Source organism: Alternaria novae-zelandiae (genome assembly GCF_023758075.1).
Source record: "Alternaria novae-zelandiae strain BMP 2774 chromosome Unknown scaffold_1, whole genome shotgun sequence".
Taxonomy (NCBI): Eukaryota; Fungi; Ascomycota; class Dothideomycetes; order Pleosporales; family Pleosporaceae; genus Alternaria; species Alternaria novae-zelandiae.
Window position 1 is genome coordinate 2,105,163 of NW_026056961.1, and position 17,625 is coordinate 2,122,787.

General features: G+C 54.2%; 6 protein-coding genes across 6 annotated transcripts; 2 read left to right on the forward strand and 4 right to left on the reverse strand.

Moving 5' to 3' along the window:
* Positions 1-460: 460 nt before the first annotated feature.
* J4E88_000678 (uncharacterized protein) lies at positions 461-3,662 on the reverse strand (the record flags this gene model as incomplete). The annotated part of the gene is made up of 3 exons (XM_049394352.1): positions 461-2,563; positions 2,611-2,708; positions 2,756-3,662. The coding sequence occupies 3 exons, from the start codon at positions 3,660-3,662 to the stop codon at positions 461-463; spliced, it is 3,108 nt and encodes a 1,035-aa protein (XP_049260181.1).
* A 1,639-nt stretch (positions 3,663-5,301) lies between these two features.
* On the forward strand, positions 5,302-7,207 carry J4E88_000679 (uncharacterized protein; the record flags this gene model as incomplete). The annotated part of the gene is made up of 2 exons (XM_049394353.1): positions 5,302-6,786; positions 6,836-7,207. The coding sequence occupies 2 exons, from the start codon at positions 5,302-5,304 to the stop codon at positions 7,205-7,207; spliced, it is 1,857 nt and encodes a 618-aa protein (XP_049260182.1).
* Positions 7,208-7,929: 722 nt separating this feature from the next.
* Positions 7,930-10,692, reverse strand: J4E88_000680 (uncharacterized protein; the record flags this gene model as incomplete). Its single annotated transcript, XM_049394354.1, is given in 3 exon segments — positions 7,930-8,154; positions 8,169-10,042; positions 10,149-10,692. The coding sequence occupies 3 exon segments, from the start codon at positions 10,690-10,692 to the stop codon at positions 7,930-7,932; spliced, it is 2,643 nt and encodes an 880-aa protein (XP_049260183.1).
* A 339-nt stretch (positions 10,693-11,031) lies between these two features.
* On the forward strand, positions 11,032-11,988 carry EFG1 (18S rRNA maturation protein; the record flags this gene model as incomplete). The annotated part of the gene is made up of 2 exons (XM_049394355.1): positions 11,032-11,398; positions 11,462-11,988. 2 exons carry the CDS (start codon positions 11,032-11,034, stop codon positions 11,986-11,988), a joined length of 894 nt encoding a protein of 297 aa, XP_049260184.1.
* Positions 11,989-12,112: 124 nt separating this feature from the next.
* On the reverse strand, positions 12,113-13,734 carry J4E88_000682 (uncharacterized protein; the record flags this gene model as incomplete). Its single annotated transcript, XM_049394356.1, has 2 exons — positions 12,113-13,436; positions 13,487-13,734. The coding sequence occupies 2 exons, from the start codon at positions 13,732-13,734 to the stop codon at positions 12,113-12,115; spliced, it is 1,572 nt and encodes a 523-aa protein (XP_049260185.1).
* A 1,098-nt stretch (positions 13,735-14,832) lies between these two features.
* J4E88_000683 (uncharacterized protein) lies at positions 14,833-17,575 on the reverse strand (the record flags this gene model as incomplete). Its single annotated transcript, XM_049394357.1, has 5 exons — positions 14,833-14,928; positions 14,980-16,119; positions 16,170-17,145; positions 17,198-17,510; positions 17,566-17,575. The coding sequence occupies 5 exons, from the start codon at positions 17,573-17,575 to the stop codon at positions 14,833-14,835; spliced, it is 2,535 nt and encodes an 844-aa protein (XP_049260186.1).
* Between the last annotated feature and the right edge of the window lie 50 nt (positions 17,576-17,625).

Genomic DNA, 17,625 nt, shown 5'->3' on the forward strand with positions numbered 1-17,625 from the left:
CATCGCCGAATGCAGCTACCCAAATCATGATGCTGCCAAACACTTCTCACCACCTTTTTACGCCGTCGTCTTCATAGCTTACGTTACCTTTCACTTAGGTGAGCAACTAGACTCCACCATAGACACCTCTCACATATCTTTCTTTATTGGGTACAGACCCTGGTTTCACAACACCTCCCTCGCGAACGGACTCATCTAACATCACGCTTCAATTGCATAAAATTTCATTCCAAAATCTCAAAAGGTCAGACAGAGGTGAGGAAACATCACAACTCAAAAGGCGGTTTCATCCCAATAATTCTATATTCTTGCCAACACGCCCTCACTCTACATATATATTGCGATCTGTCTGATAATGCTGATCCCTTGCCACATGCTATGCAAACGCTTCAAAAAAAAAGGTACAGGAGATAGATGGATCTAAACCTTCACACACTAAGCAAACTCAAACAGACGCTGCTTAGACGTCGCGAACGGTACGGCGAGGAATCTCCGTCTCTACCATTTCCAAGCCGCTCAAACTGGGGTACCGCTTGCTGAAGGTGTCGACGTCGAAGTCGTCACCGCCGTCGCGGGCGATGGGTGGGAGTGGCTTCTCTTTAGTTCCTGGGGTTAATTTCACCGGTGATCCTTGGCCGGAGGCTACTGAGCCGCCGGTCTGCAGATTTTTGGGCTTGGGAGCGCGAGGAGGGGGGCCGGAGGGGTTGCGCACGTTGATTGTGGGCGGTGCGGAGGCGGAGGGTGTTGGTGGAGGCATGTTTGGCCGAATCGAAGACGGCTTCGCGTACGAGAGGTCTTGAGGCTGTTGTGAAGAGACGCTTATGGGCTTACGAGCAATGGCAGGTGGCTGCCTTGCTCCGCTTTGGTCTTGGGGCCGCATGGGCAGTGGTTTTCCAGTATCGGTGTACTTGCCGTATCCCTCAGCTGTGCGGTTGGAAGCTGCTGGCTTGCTGCTTTCATCGAGCAGATTCTTGACGCGGTTTTGGATGGACGAAGCTTTGGATGGGCCACCTTTGGGCTTTCCTTGCCCTTGCGAAGCGACGCGTTGCTTATACTCTGCTGCTGCTGCCTCAACACGGCGCTCTTCTTCAGCCAACTGTCTCTTCTCAAGTTCTCTTCGAACTTCTGGTGATAGATCCTGCGTTTCGTCGATCTGGCTGCGGTCGTCGTCACTCAAACCACCAGTAGCTTCGGAGCCGGCAATGGGTGTCAAACCGCCCTTGGAATCGATGAGCTGGTCGGTTGGCGTCATGGGCGGCTGATCGCGTTCGTGCTCAGGCGTCTTCGTGGACTCGAAGCGACGGAAGGCATCACCAAATCTTCCCTTGACGATGTTCGTGATGCTACCGCGTTTTCCGTGTTTGCCTTGTTGGCTACTTCGGGAGCTACTACGGCGGTGTTTGTGACCGTGCTCATCCTGTTCGATGGAGCGGAGGAAATCAACGCTTGACCTGACGTTCTTCTCTTCAGGTTCAGAGTCATCGATTGCGTTTGCAGTGACGCGGCGTTGTAGTGATGGTGCGTCAAAGTTACGACCAGGTGTCATTTCTCGATCACGTAGATAGTCAAGGTTCGACTCTACATGCATGCTAGCCGGGCGTGCATTTGAGTTTGCAGATCTCGACCGATCAATGGCGGAGCCTAGGTCCATGTTGGAGGGACGCTGGCTTTCTAAGGAGGGTCTAGATGAAGCCGGGGATTGAGGGATGCTGAGTTGAGATTTGGATCTCGACTCAAAAGAGGGCCGTGCAGGCAAAGCGAATTCGGGCCTCAATGACGGACTGCTCAAGGGACTCCTCGGGCGAGGTTCTGACGCCTGTTGACTCAAAGCACGGTTGTGGTGCGATGACAGAGGTACCTTCCAGATGGGCCGGTTGTTGACATCGGGGAGTTTCTGCTGGGCTGGAACGGGAGATGCTCGTGGGGATGTCTGTACGCCAGTAGAGACCATGCCGACCCGCTGTGGGATAGGCGACTGTATGCTTGCGTTGTCATTGCGCGGACTGTCTTTGGCTTCGTAGGGCTGCGGTTTTCTTAGAGAGGTGGTCCTGGACACACCTGTGGAGGACACTGCGGTCGAGGGCTTTACCCCAGGTGTTGAGTCGACCTTGGAGAGCGGCGGTGACGCAAAAGCCTCATCTGCAAGCGCATCTGTCACCCGCTTGGTAAGTGCCGGGTCGGAAGTCGTTGGCGCTTCACCAAACTCAAACTTCTGGCCTCGATCATGCAGCAAAGAAAATTCGTCCAGAGATGGGAAGCGCGAGGCCAGCTCATCAGCCGCAGCTCGTCTGACCTGGACGTCCTGCGAGTCTAGTGCAGCGAATGGGTCGGATGTTGTCCCTCTCATAGGCGACGGACTTGGTCTTGCTGCCGCTGGAGGGGGCTGGGCTGGACCTGTGGGCCTGCCTCTTCTCATCGGTGTAATGTCTGGTACTTGCTGTACCTGCACTGTAGGTGCCACTCTTTGCAGACCCACGACAGGAGGCGGCGAAGAGACCTGAGGCTCGGTAGGGGGAAGTTCCTGGTTCCGACGGGCTTCTGACTGTGTTCTGCCAGAGTAGATCTGGCTGGTCTTAGCATGGGGCCGTGAAGCCAATATGTCAAACATACGTCTTTGATAGGAATGGGACGGTGTCGCATCGAACAGACTTCGGCGACCACCTGGTAGATGTTGGGTCTGTGTTGTGGGTTCTCTCGCAGCATCGAGCCTGTTCACAATCAGTATTCGTCCATGGCCTAGTCTTGTTGCGCATACCTATAAGCTTCTTTATCCTGTCCGAGAACTGGGGGTACGCTGGGTACTTGAACGTAGCGTTCAGAATAGCCATCTGTCCGACCTCTTCAAATGGTGTAGTATAGTAGCATAGCTTGTATAAAAGTACACCCAGCGCCCAGATGTCGCTCTTCTCGTCTATTGGCTGCTTGCGGTATACGTCGATCATTTCCGGACTGCGATACTGTAGTGTAGTGTGCCGTTGCACATCGTCCTCGATCAGCCTCCCTTCGGCGGCAGTTGTGGCGGCGGGTCTCGGGGGTGCGGTGGATCCGAAGTCGCAGAGTTTGTATATCTTGTTGCCTCCCACGGTGGTAATGAGGACGTTTTCGACCTTGAGATCGCGATGGAGGAGCGGCGGCTTGAGGTAGTGCATGGTAGCAACGCCCTCGACGACGTCCGAGAAGATGTGCAGAATCTCAGGCTCCGTCAATCTATGCTGGAGCCTGGTGTTCATGAAGTCGATCAAGCCGCCTCCTGAGCAAAACTCCATGAGAAGGAAGACTTCATAGCCTCCTGTCTTCAGTTGTGAAGCATGCGAGTCCATGTAGGTGACGATCTTGCTGTGGCCTTTGAGCTTCTTCATGGTCTCGACCTCGGTCCTCATGTTCGCCAGTGCATCTTTGTCCGCACAAGCTACCCTCTTCAAGACGGCAGTCTCGGGGGTTCCATTATCGGACTTGGGCACGCGGACGAGGTAGACGTGCGCGAAACCACCCTCGGAGAGGTACTTCTCGATGGTGACACGGTGATTGCCGACCTGGACCTTGGTGCCGGGCGCAAAGGTGCCTGGGGGAGCATTGGAGACGGCGATAGGCGCGGGAGCGCGGTATGCGGCCTGCTGGGCCATGGGATGGGCGGCCGAGGGCGCATAGCGAGCGGTGGACATGTTGGGCGGTGAGGGAGCCTGCTGCGGTGCAGGACAACGACGAGGCTATATTTTGCGCATCGAAAAGACGACAGACAGGGCGGGGGTGGCTCTCGGACGCGAGACGGGGGGACGGGTGGTGAGGTGGAGTGAAGGTGGCATGCCTGGAGATGCTTGTGATCGTACCGTAGGAAACGGACCCTTGCATCCACGAGCGCATGGACGAAGCCACACCAACGTCACAATGTATCTTTAGACCGCGACGCCTCGGGCATGCACGTCGGGCGCGGACATGTCTATTTACTCTCTCTCTGCTCCTCAGACGACTATTTCAGTATCACCGACTTGAGGAAGCTGTAGTCCGGGCATGTAGCGCCAAGCTGGGGCACTTTATTCGGTAGAGTACGTGGTTTCTCTCCCGACGTGTTCATTGGGCACAGCTTGATGTTCGCAGCCAGGTCAACCTACCACCAAGACGTTTCGTGCAACATTACAACTTCTGAACGCATGCGAGCTGGTTGGTTACTTTGGTCAATATATTCGTCCACAGACTGGCTTAGTGTAACATGCTCCAGAAGGTAGCAGATGTTGACTACGCTGCGTAGTTTGACATGGGTGTGCAGCACGAGGTACAGCAAAGGTAGACTATCAGATATCGCAGCCCCATGATTCCTTCTTCGACGACCTCACAGATCGAGCAGTTAGTAGAGAGGGCGATGTGAACAGCCCAAGACAACGGCCCTGTCGATCTTTAGATCTCCAGATGGGTGTACCATGGATGCAACAACTCGAACAAGTACCGAGAGATCTAGATGCACATGCAGACGCAGACGGCAGGTTCCTGACTGACGCGGCCCATGTCATTGCGAAGTTACTTTTGTTGTAAACCCCGGATGAGGGGTCCTTGTGTTCAAACACGCAAGTGAGCAGGCAGAGTCAAGACGGTCAGTGACGGTGAAGGAGCACCAACTCGATCATGGCAGGCATAGGCGCGGGGTCGCGGCTTCCACAACAGTCTGCCGTACGACCTGCAGTCATGGCAACATTGGACTTATTGCACACGACGCGACTTGGACGCGGCTGTGTCATATGACGATGGCGGGGGAAGAAGACTTAGGCGTGGACGGTGCTAGAGCACATGACGCCGTGGTAGGGTGCAGGTCGGGGGTGAGGGCGGCCGTGATGCCGACAGCAAACATGGCAAAGCGTTGACCCTGCAGTGTAAGCGCGGTGGAGGAGGAACAGAGGGATCGTCGTGTGGGAGAGCACTGAGGCAGACGAGGACGTCGTGTTTGGACGGGCGGCGAGCTGAGTTGCAGGGAAGGACCTTGGCGGGATGCGACGATGGGCAGCGACCCACCCATGACTGCCCAGACGACTTGACCCTTCCCTCTCGACCTCCGCACTGTCGTGTCGTGTGTTGTCGTCTCGCCTGTGCCTATTTAGGAGCGTCAAGACAGTCGCCGCCTCCGCTCTCGTTTCCAGACCGCACTGTTGTTGTTGTATTTGTAGAGTAAGCGGGCTGCCCCATACACCCGCCAGCCGCCGCGTATACCAGCACACCGATTGTGCCCTTTAGACGCTGTTCCACGCCCACCGCAATCACACCTGCCCGTCTATATAAACTGAAGCCCCCGCGACTCCTGACACACCCGGTACCATGGCCGAAAACCCACGACTCGCCCGCGTCCGACAAGGCACCACGGCGCGCTCACGACGGCCCCAGAGAGACGCCAGCACCTCGCGCTCCGACTCTTCCGCCTCGACCTCGCCCGAGCGCGGCTACGACGATGAAGACAAGGACTCCATCATGCTGCAGTCCAACGACTCGCTCTCGTCGCTCGCGCCGTCAGTATCGCCCGACTCGGACGAGGAGGCTCGCCGGCGGGCCATCGAAGAGCAGAACCGCATCTCGCCCGTCTCCCGCCTACCCGCCGAGCTCATGATCGCCGTCTTCGCGAAACTCTCCTCGCCCGCCGACCTCAAGAACTGCATGCTCGTGTCCAAGACATGGGCTGGAAACAGCGTCGGCTTGCTCTGGCACCGCCCCTCAACGAACAAATGGTCAAACGTCAAGAGCGTCATAAAGACGGTCCAGACGGTCAACAGCTTCTTCGACTACAGCAGTCTGATCAAGCGTCTGAATCTGTCCGCTCTGGGTGGTGAAGTCAGTGACGGGACGCTGAAACCGCTTTCAAGTTGCAAGCGTGTTGAGCGCTTAACGCTGACCAACTGCTCACGACTGTCCGACTTTAGTCTGGAGGCCATGCTCGAGGAAAACCGCTACATTCTCGCCCTGGATGTCACCAACGTCGAGTCCATCACCGACAAGTCAATGCTCGCTCTGGCCAAACACGCAGTCCGCCTGCAGGGCCTCAACATCACAAACTGCAAGAAAATCACAGACGATTCGCTCGAGGAAGTTGCCAAGAACTGCAGACATCTGAAGCGCCTCAAGCTGAACGGATGCTCGCAACTCAGCGACCGGAGCATCATCGCCTTTGCTAGGAACTGCCGCTACATCCTCGAGATAGATCTTCACGACTGCAAGAACCTCGACGATGCCTCCATCACTACGCTCATCACAGAAGGCCCCAACCTCCGCGAGCTACGATTAGCCCACTGCGTCAAGATCACCGACCAGGCCTTCCTCCGTCTCCCAGCCGAGGCTACCTACGACTGCCTGCGTATCCTAGATCTGACTGGTTGCGAAGAGCTACAAGATTCTGGCGTCCAGAAGATAGTCCACGCAGCTCCGCGACTGCGCAACCTTGTCCTCGCCAAATGTCGCAACATTACCGACAGAGCCGTCATGGCCATTACTCGTCTGGGCAAGAACCTCCACTACATACATCTGGGACATTGCGCCAACATCACAGATGTCGGTGTCGCGCAGCTGGTCAAGCTATGCAACCGCATACGGTACATTGATCTCGCGTGTTGCATTGCTCTCACCGACGCCTCGGTCATGCAGCTCGCCGCTCTACCCAAGCTCAAACGCATTGGCCTGGTCAAGTGTGCGGCCATAACGGACCGCAGCATACTCGCACTCGCCAAACCGAAGCAGATTGGCTCCAGCGGGCCCATCGCACCCAGCGTGCTCGAGAGGGTGCACCTTAGCTACTGTACCAACCTCTCCCTAGCCGTAAGTGCCCCACCCAAGACAAATCCCGTGCCGTTACTGACATGAACAGGGCATCCATGCGCTCCTCAACAACTGCCCCCGCCTGACCCACCTCTCTCTCACTGGCGTCCAAGCTTTCCTTCGCGACGATCTTCTCGCCTTTTGCCGCGAGGCACCCCCCGAATTCAACGATCACCAGCGTGAAGTGTTCTGCGTCTTCAGCGGCGTTGGTGTACAACGTCTGCGCGTCTTCATGAACACTAACGGTGGAGACGACGTTGACAACGAGGACAACGCTTTCGACCTCAACGACGGCACCATGTACCACGAGGAAGAGGATGGTGACAACATGGTCGTGGTCACCGCACAAGCGAACATAATGGCCATTGACGAAGAAGACGACTTCGGCAACGACGACAGTGAGATGGCAGGGCAAGATTAGGAAATTTGCGCATCGCGCGAGCATCGAAGGCGGTCAACTGGACAGCCGTCGAACGTTTTCCTGATTCTTTAGTGTCTGCATCGCACATTTTAAATGTTCGCAGTCGCTTTTTCAGCATTTATAGAGGTGTTTGGACGTGTCAGTCTTTTTGGCATCATTAGCGGCGCTATAGGATATTATCGTTTCTGTAAGGGTACAGAAACGAACAGTTGGTCTTGACAGGCCACACCTCGGTGGCGATTATACCCTTTTTGCGTTTCTTTAGCTTTTTCTTGGTACAATAGCGCGTATAGGGAAGACTTTGAGATCTCCAGACCAGGAGCATCACGGACAGATGGCCGCACAGCTTCTTAAAACTACATCTGTTTACTCCTCACTACTTTGGTACACTCCGTATCTTGATCTGTGCTACTCTGTCACTAAAATATGGATCCTAAGCGAATATGCAAATACGAATCTTCTCTCACTTCATTAACCCACACATGCACCCACAGTCCGGCACAGGACACATGGCATGTCTAGCAAACCAATCCCTCGCATGATGACCATGAAATCCATGCGTACAATTCATGCAAAACACCATCATCCTGCCCTCCTTGTCCTCTCCTTTGAGCGTCTCATACGCCCCCTGTTTACTCGGATCAGGCGAGCCCAACCACAACATACACAGCGCACATCTCGGCATCTGCGCCGCACAGTTCGGACAATGGAGTCCAGGTGTGCTAGCCGCAGATTTCTGTTGCAGTGGTGCAGCAGGTTTCCCAGCACCGCCACCAAACGACAACGAAGCCGTTGCGCGATGTGTCGTCGTCGCTGTAGACGGCGCGTTGTTCATGCCACCCGCCTGATGTGCAGTGGGAAGCAGCCTCTTCGTACTGCTCCTCGGATCCTTCCTCAACGCGAGATTCTGCTGGCAGTTCAGACACCTGAGCGTCAAGCTCGGCTGACTGGGTTTATTCACACTCCTGCCCTCGCGCGTTACGCTGAGTAGATTGTGTTCTTTGACGTAGCGTGTGCGCTCGAGGAAGGTGCGCCAGATCTGCTGTTGCTCGAGGTACATGTCTTTCCAGAGAGTCCAGCGCGGGTCTTGGATGTAGAGGGGACAGGCGCGGGAGAGGATGAGGACGGCGTTCTGGAGGCCGGTGGTAGGGTGGTGCGAGATGTGTGTTTGGAGGAGGGAGAGGGAGCGCGTGGTGAGACCTGTGAGGAGGAGGGCGGAGATGTCGCCTTGGGCTGTTGCGGTTGTTGTTGTGGTGGTGAGGAAGGTGGTCAAGGAGGGGTCTGGTAGGTATTTCAGGGCGACGGCTACGCGGTCGGAGAGGGTGAGTTGGGGCATCGAGACGACGCTTGACCAGTCGCCTGTGATGAAGTAGGTGAGGAGTGATTTTAGGTAGGCGTCGCTGGTCATGTCGGCCATCCAGGCACAGGCTTCTCTTTGCTCTGCTGAGACGCCGGAGGAGGGCGAGGCGCAGGCTATGACGGCTGCGAGGCCAATGTCATCTTGTGGGAGTCTCTTGCTCGTGAGACTGGCTCGGAGGAGGGTCAGTGCGATGTCCTTGTGCCCCTGGAAGACGGCGAGAACGATCGCTTTGTATATCTCGCCTTCATCTATAAGCCGTTGACAGTTTTGCTCTACACCGGCTTTCTCGAGGGGCCAGCCGCAGAGACTGAGACATAACTGCCTATTCTCTGGATATTCTGTGTTCACGCCTTCGAAAATGGGGAATTCCATGGCCTCGACTATCTCTTTAACTGCATCGCTGAACATCTCTTGGCTTGTCTTTGTATCCGGATCGATGAGTCGCTCGTCGTACATTGTCAGCTCGTTTGCCCATATCGAGCTGACTCCCAGGTATTTGAGATCGAGGCCGTTGCCCACCATGCCATCTCCTGCGGCATGTGCATCCATGCGATCGATCAGTGTCCACACATCGACCAGCCAGGGATCGTTGTGAACTATAGCCTTGTTCTTAGCACAATCAAGCGAGTAGCCTTCTTGGACACGTCGCTTGGGTGCTTGGAGGACGGCTAGATAATCAGAGAGAGGAATCTTGAACTCAGGGAACGCAAGATCGAGAAGGTCCTCATGCATGTGATGGCTGGGGTGTTCTGTCGACAAAAGAGGTAAGCTCCGTTGGCTGTTGCTGAGGCTCAGTCTATCGATACTAGCGGAGAGATTGGGTTTATGATCATGTTCGATATCGTACTTGTCGCCTAGTGCTCTGTTTTGTACCTGTATTAGATCCTCTGCTACCGTTCCATATGGCGAAGTCGGTCTAGCGATGCAGGTGCGATCTTTGTAAATCTCCTCCAGCGCGCTTACGTTGATCCGGGGTGGTATTGGCGGTACTCTGAGAACTTCGACTTCTCGATTTGAATGTAGAGCTAAAGCACATTGTCCACCGAGCGGGTTTCCTGTAGTCATAAAGTCGTATGCCACGACGCGTTCTTTTTCGTCGTGCCGATGCTGTTTGTCGTGTGAGGCGTAGCGCAGATGATGCGTGGCTTTGGTGTAGTATGGAGATGCCCATGCTCGAGCGAAAGGGGTATCTGCTGTCTCGGAAGGTTGATGAGAGTGCTGTGCTAATTCGATGATTTTGAATTCCCCAGTATTCGCAAGTACTCCGAATGTTCCTCGCTTAGTGCCAGAGTACCTAAGACTCCATATAGAAGCCGACTGTGAATTGTCCACGACTGGCTTGAACTCCAGGACGGCGCCCCCGTTCGCATTATCGTTGGACGCGACTCGTTGCTTGACGAAGCGCGTGTCCCAAACAGTCACAGTCGGATCTCCTGCCGTCCCCGCTGATAGAAAGTAGTTCTCGTCCAACGGGTCTATGGAGATGTTATGCACCTGGCGTGTTTGGAATTGCGCAATGCCCGCCGTGCTAGAGTCTATAAAGAATGAGCAGGTAAATTCACTGCTTCATGTGTGACCCACCTCTGAGATCGTAAATGCGCACATATTGCCTCGAGACACCCGCGACCAGCATATCAGGCTGTCCATTAAAGAACTTTATGCTAGAGATGGCTTCTGAGCTCGCCAACTTCTTGTACGGTTCATCCTTGGCTGTGACTCGCGAGTCATTCATATCGTAGATGTTGAGACATACATCATTCCTAACTCTATCCAGCCCCGTAGCAAGTAGATTCTTAGCGCTGAAAGCGATGGAGTTGCATTTCCTCTGGTGTCGTATCGAAAACGAGTGGATGTAGTCGTGATCGGGCTTGTCCGGATCCAATGTAACGATGGTAGCCTCTCCAGAAGCAGAACCGACAGCAACCACACTCGGGTCCTTCTTGGACCAGTCGAAGGCCGTGTAGTTTGGAAGCTTATCTCGGATGCATATCTGCTTATAATTGACCTTGCTCTTACTAAACTCTTCGATTTGACACAGACGTAACCTATTACCCGCGACATCGATAATCAAGAAGCGAGGGTTGTCTCGCGTCGAGTGCGGCGACCATCTGATCGCAGCTTCCATCTCACTGGCTGACTATCGCGATCCCGCGATGATGGAAGTTCAAGGTCCGAAAGCAGGATAAGGAAGCCTCATAAATCAGTGGGAAATAGTCTGAAGGATCCCGGAGCGAGTGATGTCGTGTGCATATTGCAGTACACTCGACTTTGCTAAGTTACCGTGTAAGTGGAAGACATCGGGAGCATGCAGGTGGGTGAACGCCAGACGCGTGATCTCACTTGGCGCGCATCAGGCGGTCTAGCAACCTTAATTCTGCCGCCCCACTAAAACTTCCCTTCGTTCGATCCCAAGATTTCCGCAGCCAGCCAACAACTCTCGAATCCCAAATCTCAGCCAGCCACCATGTCGCAAAAGCGCAAGCATGCCGAAGCGACTGAGTCGTCGTCTTCTGCCCCCAAACCGTTCAAGAAGCACCGCACCTTCAAGCCCGGCCAGAGCCACACCAAGTCGAAGAAGCGGCCGCACGTCTCGAGCGACATCGACAAGAGCACCAGCACCAACGCGCTCAAGAGCCGGATACGAGATCTGAAGCGACTACTTGCGCACGTTGACAACGTAGGCGACCATAAGATGTCAGCGGGCAACAGGGTAGAGAGGGAGAGGGAGCTCGAAGCCTGTCAGCACGAGCTGCAAGAGAAGCTGGAGAGCAGCAGAGAGGCCGAATACAGGAAGAAGATGATTGGAAAGTATCATCACATAAGATTCTTCGGTATGTTATGGATTGCGCAGGGCGCATGGGAGTCAACACGAAGCGATTGCTAACGCGCCTCAGATCGTCAAAAGGGCACACGGATACTGAAGAAGCTGAAGAAAGAACACGAGTCCGAGGAAGAAGAGGCGAAGAAGCAAGACCTAGCGCAAAAAGTGCACAACGCTCAAGTCGATGTCAACTACGCCATTTACTACCCGCTCATGAAGCCCTACGCATCTCTATACCCAAAGTCGAAGAAGGACAAGGCCTCAGATTCCGACGAAGCAGCGGACGAGGATTCCGATGACAAAGCGAATCGCGAGGTCGACGGGCCAAAAGGCGACTTGGATATGTGGAAAGCTGTGGAGGAGGCGATGGCAGAAGGCACATTGGACGCGCTTAGGAATAGCAAGGAGGCTATGCCCGCTGCTGTGCCCAAGAAGGAACCGAAAAAGAAGGCACAGCCGCAAGTGCAACAAGCAGTCAAGGTCAAAGAGAAGAAGGTGGATGAGAAGTTAGCAGCAGCCAAGAACCGTCGCGAGAGGAGAGCGCTCGGCGTACAGGCCCAGGAAGAGGCGGAGGAGAGCGATGGTGGTTTCTTCGAGTAGTTTCACGGCACGGAAATACGTCCATCTGCATCATATACCCGGCGTCCAGACGCCAATAAGATTGTTCTGCAGCAGAATTCGATTACTACAGATTACCTCTCTACCTCTTCACAGACCGCGTTCTTTACAGCCCTCTCGTCGCATTCCCACCCCCATAGACCTTGACTGGATGCGCCTCAGTATTGTAAACCCACTCATTGACTCCATCTTTGCCAACCTGCCACTCCGCCTCGCCTGCCTGAATCGCATAGCTGTACTTCAACACCTCGGCGAACCAGAAGCTCTCCTGGAAATCCGTGAAATTACCTCCCCCAACCACATTCACGTCCTCGATGGAACTATACCCGCTGCCAACCCTCGTCGTCGCGTTAATCGCAACAAAAGCATCCCACGCCCAGTCCTGGTACTTTGAATCTGAAGTCGCGCGGTAGGCGTAGTAGTAAGATTCGATGACCTCGGGACGGAGTTGGTAGCCTGCGTTTTCGATCCAGAAACCAGTTTGGTTGAAGAAGGATGTTTGGTTCGCTGGTACGGCGGACGTGTTCCAGGAGAAAACTTCAGGCCCGATGCGTGTTGCGGTTTGAATGTACGTCTCGTGGCAACCGTTGACAAGTTCGAGACCAAAGTCGATGTAGTCTTGTCGGTCAAGGACTTGGCCGCCTAGGATGAAGTTTCCGCCGTCAAAACAGGCGAGATGCTGGGACTCTAGGTCGAGCGTTGTGTTTTCAAAGGCTGCGAGGAAGGTTATGTCCGGTCGCGGTGCTGGGTGCGAGGCTAGATTCGCAATGGAACTGTCTACGGCTTTGATCCAGCGTTCTTTGAGGAAGCTGTAGCGTGGGTCGTAGATGTACATCTTGATCAGGTACTCGTAGAAGGAGTCGGCGCCGCCTACCCAGCCTCCGACTGCGTCGTTGAATTGCCCTGTCGTTACGTTGATTCCCATGCCCAAGAGTCCAGGGAACGGTTCGGCGAAGTCGGGAGATGGAAAGAGAAGGTATTGTTCTGCTTTCTCGGCCAGATCCGCATATGTTTGGTTCCCGGTGAGATCGGCGAGGCGGACCCATTCGAGGATGAGTGTGCCGACAGTTGCGAGCCCGTTCTCTTGATCGACGTTGCTTCGGTTGTTGAAGGTAAGGATATTCCAGGGTATTCCTGTGGGTGTCTCGAATGCGTAGGAGAGGTTGTTGGCCAGATTGACGGATTGCGTGAGAAGGGCTTCTACATTTGCTGGATCATCTGCGAGGTGCGCCAAAGGACCAGAGAGTAAGTCATAGCCGGACAGCATGCCGCCAAGGTATCGGATCGTGGTCTCGAACAGAGAGACGGGATCCTCAGTATACGCGAAGTTGATGCTGGGGATATATTCTATGATTTCGTTCACGATGTCTTTCTGGCCCATGATGAGTGCTGTGCTGAGAGCGTCTACCGCAGAGGCACCCCATCCATTCCTGGGACCACATTAGCAAGACTTCCTGAAACATGGACATTGGGTACGTACCTCGAATTACTTCCGTTGTTGCTCACAGGCCTCAGCTCATCCATCGGGAATGCATACTGGCGGTATCCCTCCCAGCTTATTCTGAAGGTGTCGATCACGGCTTGTGCTCTCTGATCAGGCGACACAGGATCGTATGATGGCGGGGTGGTCTCATACTGCCTCCTCGGTAGGTCTACCGGTGTGTTCGATGGTAGAGCCGACACCAGCGACAAAAAGCCACTTCCGAGCGTGAGAGACGTGAGATGCATTGCGTTCAAGCGTGTGATCTTCCACAGACGCTTGTGGTCCTCAAAGTCTCTTGTATAAATATGTTGAATGTCAGGGATACCGTTCGGGCCGGTTGCTACTCAGTTTAATGAGAGACCAACAAAGTTCGGGTATGGATACCTTCACCGTCTCCAATGAAGACGAAAGTTGAAACAAGTGATAGAAGGGTGTGTCTAAGTAAAGGAAGCAGATCTGGGAGGTTAAGCACCTGTTCATAGTGGATAATGACCAAGACCCGTCTATTGGCAATTGCATCACGTTCCCTCTCTACTGCAAGTTGTGCAGCCAGATCCAGGACTTCGGGAATATCGGGACACCATTATAACGTCCCATGTAACGCTGAATAAGGAAGGTAGTAGCTCTATGCGGGCATTAACAGATACTGGCAGCAGGCATTGTGAGGCTGGGTACCCGCGATCCCCTCGTGCTAATGCGAACCGAACTTCTTGGGGCGCATGACGAGACAGGGTGACCGCTGTAGTGACAAAAGTGAGTGGCTGGCAAGGTTTATAGTATGCAGGCGCTGGTGCGTGCTATCATGTCGATCCCAGAATCTGTGTTAATCCCTGGTTGTGCATCACCTGCTGCAGTCGTAGCGATATGTGACACAATGACGTTTTCTCGACACAAATCGTTCCTGGATGGGCAGAAGTCCCGCTTTGGAATGGTTGGTGCAGTGGAGAAACAGTTGTACAGAAGAGAGAAGCGACCCAACAGGTCGCGTTCCTGGCAATGGCGGGGGGATCTACCGGAAAGGCGGGCGCGGATGGCTTGAGGCGCTAATCCCGCATCTTATTTCCACCTCTGTCGGGTTATTGCGACAGGTGCAGAAGGCGGCTTCTGCATTTTAAACATGAAGATTAGGCGTCCCCCGAAGCAATCTTGCGATCCAGTTTGAGGATACACCAACACTGAAGAACCCGCTTTACGCTCAGCACTTGATATATGCGCCAAAGATGCGCGCACGAAAGTCTTGCACTGGATCTAGTCTGTCGTGCATGTCATCATCGCTCGGGTATGTCATTTGCTCTATACTGCTCGCTACTTGAAGATTTTACTACCAAAAGTGTGCTTTGCGATCATGTCGGCTCGGCCCAGTCAACCTGCTCTGTCACTGGAGCACCACCTGCCGAGTAACTGATCTTGAGTCGGAGCTTTAGCCTTGCGGGTGGAGGCTAGGTCTGTTAGCACGGTAAACATACAAAACGTATCTGACAATGACTTACCCCATTGACAGCCGTGACCCTCATTTGCTGGGTCGCGTCTTGGCCTCCCTCCAGCTCGCTGGTACTGATAGGTTGCAGCTGCAGCTTTTGACTCTTTGGTACCGCAGCTTGTAGATTCACACCCGACAGCTGGCCAAAGCTTCCAGTATTGCGGAAACGTGCGAGAAGTTGCACGGCGTTTGCATCACGCTTGAGCTGGAAGGTGATCTGTAGGTCGTTCTTGTTGTATGCTGGATGCGCGGGTGGGCCTGAGGCCACCGACGGTGTTGAAGCTTGTGGTGGTGGCGAGGACATGCCGCCGAGCCCGCCCAGAAGATCCATGGAGTTACCTGCTGGCGGTGCCTGAGACTGCGCTGGGGCTGGAGAACTGCTGGCTCCAGAGTTGAAGAGATCCATGATGTTGGCCACGTTTGATTGTGGCGCCGGGGAGGATGTTTGAGGCGGTGATGAAGACCCGCCCATAATGTCTGCAAGTAAGTCCTGGCTCTGTTGAGTTCCATTGGCCGCCCCATTCATGCTAGTCGACGGGCCTGCATCGCCCATAAGGTCCAGTAGCAGGTCTTCTGTTGCTGCTTGCGCAGGCTTCTTCTTCGCAATCTTCGACTGTCGCTTCTTGGTCGCTTCGCCCAGAACTCGTGACTCTTCGCGGATTTCAGGCGGAGGCATCTTCTCAAGAACGCCCCTCCTAATCTGGTCGTGACCGAACAAGTTTCCGTATTCAGCTGCACGCTGTTGAATCTCAACGTCAAGGTTTGCCGCATATCGTTGTAATAACCGTCGTAAACGCTCAATCTGAGCAGGATCGCTCAAACGTGTTGTCAGTTTCATAGAGGCTGTGACGATGTACTGTTGAACGATGAGGCCGGCGTAACTGCTACCGAGAATGGTTTCGAAAAGATCGACGACGTCGCTTTCTTTGACTTCCTTGACAAGCTCTTCCTCTTCGTACTGACCACCTCTAAGTAGTGCATCACCGTACTCTCCGATGACCCAGGAACCGGCTAGTGTGAGGCCCTCCTGTGTGATGTCTTCCTTCAAGGCCGCATAGAGTTTCTGTACGGAATAGGTTTGGAGGTCGGGTGTGGTAGCGATCAGTCGTACAAAGGAGGATAGAATCTGCTCTTTGACGTAGTTTCCGGCCTGATGCGTATATTAGGTACATGCAGCTCACAGGAACATGACTGACTTACAAGTTTCAGCACGCGCAACATGGTATCAACGTGCCACCTCTTGTTTGGTGCGAAGCGGTCTGCTGCGACACCGATCTGGGAGGTCATGACAGGTTTGAATTCGTTGTCAGCAACTTCCAAGAAAGCAAGGAGCTCCCTTATCAGTACTCGCACATTGCTCTCGTTGATCAAGGTAAAGCTGAGGTCAAGCGCTCGCCGTCTAATACTAATATCAGGATCCCGTAGACAATCCAGGATGGTGTTACGGTGTCTCTGCACGGCGTTTGGTTCGACTGCGACAACCTTGATCAGTGTGTTGAGCGCAACATATCTGATGTTGTTGTCACGGTTTGACAAGAACTTTCCTAGGATGTTGACACCAAGCACCCGAAGTCCGGAATCTGCTTCAATATCGAGGATTGTGAGCACTGCCTCGTACAAGATGGAGTTGCCGACGTTTTTCGAGGAGTCTGTGTTGGTTGCGACCTGGGCTAGGATATCGTTGATCTGTTCGCTGACCTGAGCATCGCCACGGGCCAGAACCCGCAGAAGCTGGAGTAGTTTGCACTGCAGGAAAGGGTCCGTAATGCCAGTCACGTCGTGCTCGGGCGCATAACCAGACGAGGAGAGCCCCTTCAATATCTTGACTAGGCTGGGCACCATGGGTCTGAAGATCTCCCTTACGCCGTTCTCGTCGTCCTCGACCTCGTCCGCCTCGCAGAGGTTCTCTACTAGAGTGACGCCACACAGCAAGACGCCGTGGTTTCGGTCTTGTAGTAGCAACTTGGCCTTTTCCAAGAAATGTTCCTGGAGGTCGGGCACTTTCCGACATATCCTCATGGCGCAGATTGCGGCTTTGCGACGTATGTATGGGTTCGCGCTCGATATTATCGTTTCGACTTCCGGGAACAGGTCTCGAGCCATTTCGACGGAGGCGATATTGCCGAGCGTGCAGAGGGCGAGGCCGACGATGTACTGGTTGGGGTGGTTGAGGTCGCTACACACTGTTTAGCAAGTGAATCTGTGTTCAAGAGAGCATCATTGCCTACTTCTTCAGCGAGTTCGTCACCAGAGTCAGGACTTCCTGGTTCTCGTCCAGTAGCAGCATAGTACCCAGATATCCCAACCGCTTGTCGGCGAAGCGCGGAGAGGCCAGCAACTTCAGACATTCGATCTGACCGAAATGTGTCCTCTCACCCAGAGTGAAGAGATAGAGTAGCTTTGCGACATTGTTCCTCCTCACGTTGGAGTCGTGGCTCTCCTCCCTGAAGCTGGCGCGGATGGCGGCACTCTCTTTCTGCACGACTGCACGCTCGTCGGCAATTGTCTTTGCAGCGCGCACATTGCGAATGAACTGCTTCACTGTATATCCTTAGCTTAAGTCCTCAGCTGCTGGGGGTCGCGGTGCTTGGCGTACAGGAAGCCATTGCGGTGGCCTCTTGGACCCCACCCGGACAGCGAAAGAGGGTTCGATGGA